The sequence below is a fragment of the Pygoscelis adeliae genome, unplaced genomic scaffold (assembly GCF_000699105.1).
Source record: "Pygoscelis adeliae isolate BGI_AS28 unplaced genomic scaffold, ASM69910v1 Scaffold54, whole genome shotgun sequence".
Lineage (NCBI taxonomy): Eukaryota > Metazoa > Chordata > Aves > Sphenisciformes > Spheniscidae > Pygoscelis > Pygoscelis adeliae.
The window spans coordinates 4801921-4804703 of record NW_008824982.1 but is presented as its reverse complement, the minus strand read 5'-3'; the positions used below and the strand labels follow the sequence as shown (position 1 = coordinate 4804703).

Below are 2783 nucleotides of genomic sequence, written 5' to 3'. Positions count from 1 at the left end.
GTAAAAGTGAGAAAACTCGTGGGTTGAGATAAAGGCAGTCTAATAGGTAAAGCAAACCCGCGCACGCAAGCAAAGCAAAACAAGGAATTCATTCACTCCTTCCCATGGGCAGGCAGGTGTTCAGCCACCTCCAGGAAAGCAGGGCTCCATCACGCGTAATGGTTACTTTGGAAGACAAAACACCATCACTCTGAGCGTCCCCCCCCTTCCTTCTTCTTCCCCCAGCTTTATATGCCGAGCATGACGTCACATGGTGTAGAATATCCCTTTGGTCAGTTGGGGTCAGCTGTCCCGGCTGTGTCCCCTCCCAACTCCTTGTGCACCCCCAGCCTACTCGCTGGTGGGGTGGTGTGAGAAGCAGAAAAGGCCTTGACTCTGTGTAAGCACTGCTCAGCAGTAACCAAAACATCCCTGTGTTATCAACACTGTTTCCAGCACAAATCCAAAACACAGCCCCATACCAGCTACTATGAAGAACATTAACTCCACCCCAGCCAAAAGCAGCACAGCTATATTTTTTATCTTAATGTTTAAATTCTTAATTTAAATGCTGTGATAGGTGCAAGAGAAGTATTTTCACTACACTATCCTGTTTTACATCTAAAAATACTGTTCTCCACTCCAGACCTTCAGTCAGTACAAAGATCAGCTGATTTTCCAAGTTTTCTCCCTAAAACGTGAAAACAGAACACAAACACACAAACTAAAATATCACCAGAACCTGCAAGTCACTCAGAAACAATACAAGATCCCAGTCCTGCAAAAGTAATTCACATGTAAACTCCTTGTACAAGCACATAGTTTACAGTTATTTTAAATACACAAGCAGAAGCCAACTCATAGCTTTTGTTTGCACTACTCTGAAGTCTTTGGCACGACAGACATGCACACAATTTCTAGCATTTTAGAAGAACTCTACTATGGATCATTCAAAAAAAAACTTATGAAAAATACAGTATTTACTGTCATTCCCTTCATGTTTTCCAATACAGAAGTTCAAAATATTCCAGCACCACACATTTAATTCCATATTTAACTCACATCCACCTCAAGGTATCTGACACATAATAACTCAGAGAGCACAGACGACATGCCCAGCGATGCGGAACTCATGAGTATACACAAATTACTTCATAACAGAAGTGGAACACTGTTTCTGAAATCAATTGTAAACTGCTGGGTAAATTCCTAGAGAAAGAAAGGGAAATATATGAAAGGACACACACACACACAAATAAAAATTATTCTTTGAAAGTATTACTTTGCATACAGACTAGGCCTTAAGGTAAGTCTAAAATACATGTACGGTCTCCAGGTGCTTTTTGCACCTTTCAGGGAGCGCAAGTCTGTAGTAATAGCTTTAATATTTTAATTCATGATTTGTATGCACATAGAGTAAAACTAAAGTGATTCTTCAGCTTATTTTAATTCTACTTTTCTCCTTATGAAATTACAATTTTAGTTCCACCAATATAAAGAAATTGGATTCTGAATTCAAAGACAAGACAAAATACCCCTCAGTCATCACTTTTCCAATACATTAAGGTGCACGGTGTTCCACAGTAAATACTATTTAACTGGTCGACGGTGCATCAACTGTGCATAAATACGAGCTGCCTCCACTGTGAGACTGCCAGCAGCCTTCATTCTTTTCATTCTTAGTTCCAATGAAATGTCACCTTCATCCATTTTAGCATACATTTGAAGAATACTAGCTGTTCCCACGGTGCTTTTAAATTACCTTTAAATGTTTTAGCTATGGAATTTGTCACAGAAATTATTTATTCTGCTTTCTCTTTAACAAAGATAATCTGCCTTTCATTTCCTAAACAATGCTATTCACCTATGGCTTGAGCATCATACAAGAGAGATTACAGCACCACATCATTTTTTTAAGTTATTCTAAGTAAATCATAGCTACAGTCACATCTGAAACACGGGGCCTACCAGCCTTAACAATATGCTTTTAAAGCACCTTGTAGTTTGACCACAGCCTTTAACAAAGATACAGCGTATTTTCTATTCTGGGGATGATATAATGAAAACTGTTCGATCGGCAAGACAAGACCAGAGAGATTCTCACACTTCGTCCTCACCATCTAAGGCCTTTAAGATATTAGCAGATACCTTAAATAGCAGGACTTCTCTTCAGCAAAAGGAAAGCAAGAATTTGAATTTCTCTATTTAAAAAGACTCAGAGAACGGCTTACAAAAGACCTAGAAGAGAAGCGACGATTTTCATAGACTAAATAGCAAGTCTCAGCCTAGCAATCGGGGACCACCTCCCACACAGCCAGATACCTGGCTGTGCTAAGCGGAATTTGGACACAACTAACCGGGAAGCGGTACTGCGGCGGTTTCCGCGAACGGTTGGTCTCCAACACCCGCGGCTCCCGGCCTCCACGTTTGCGGTATGCCGGAGCTTTCCCTGCAGGACCCCGGCACGGCGCGCTCCGGTCCCCCGGGGACCGAGGATGCTCCCGGGGCAAGGCGGCCGCTCCAGGCCCAGCCTTCGGGGTTACAAACCCGGCCGCATCTCACCCGGCTTTAACATCAACCCCGAGAGCCAGCCCCCTCTCTTCAGCCACACCTCTGCCCAGGCGATGCCAAGAAGCGAAGGGAAACAAAACAAAAGAGAAAAATAAAAGGCGGCAGAGGACCCGGCGCGCCGCCCGCTGCCCGGCGGGGAGGACGCTCCCTCACCTTCGTGAGCTGGGCAATCTTCTTGCTCATTTTGAAATGCAGGTCCGGGCTGTGCTCGGCGCCCAGCCCCGGCTGGGGTG

The 2783-nt window shown here is 43.9% G+C and overlaps 1 protein-coding gene across 1 annotated transcript in view; it reads right to left on the bottom strand.

Moving 5' to 3' along the window:
* FAM184A (family with sequence similarity 184, member A) overlaps positions 1–2775 on the bottom strand; it is an 83370-nt gene extending 80595 nt beyond the window's left edge. Inside the window, exon 1 of the mRNA XM_009325654.1 lies at positions 2704–2775. Within this exon, the coding sequence (XP_009323929.1) occupies positions 2704–2733 (30 nt within the window). The 5' untranslated portion in view covers positions 2734–2775. The remainder of the gene's footprint in view (positions 1–2703) is intronic.
* Between the last annotated feature and the right edge of the window lie 8 nt (positions 2776–2783).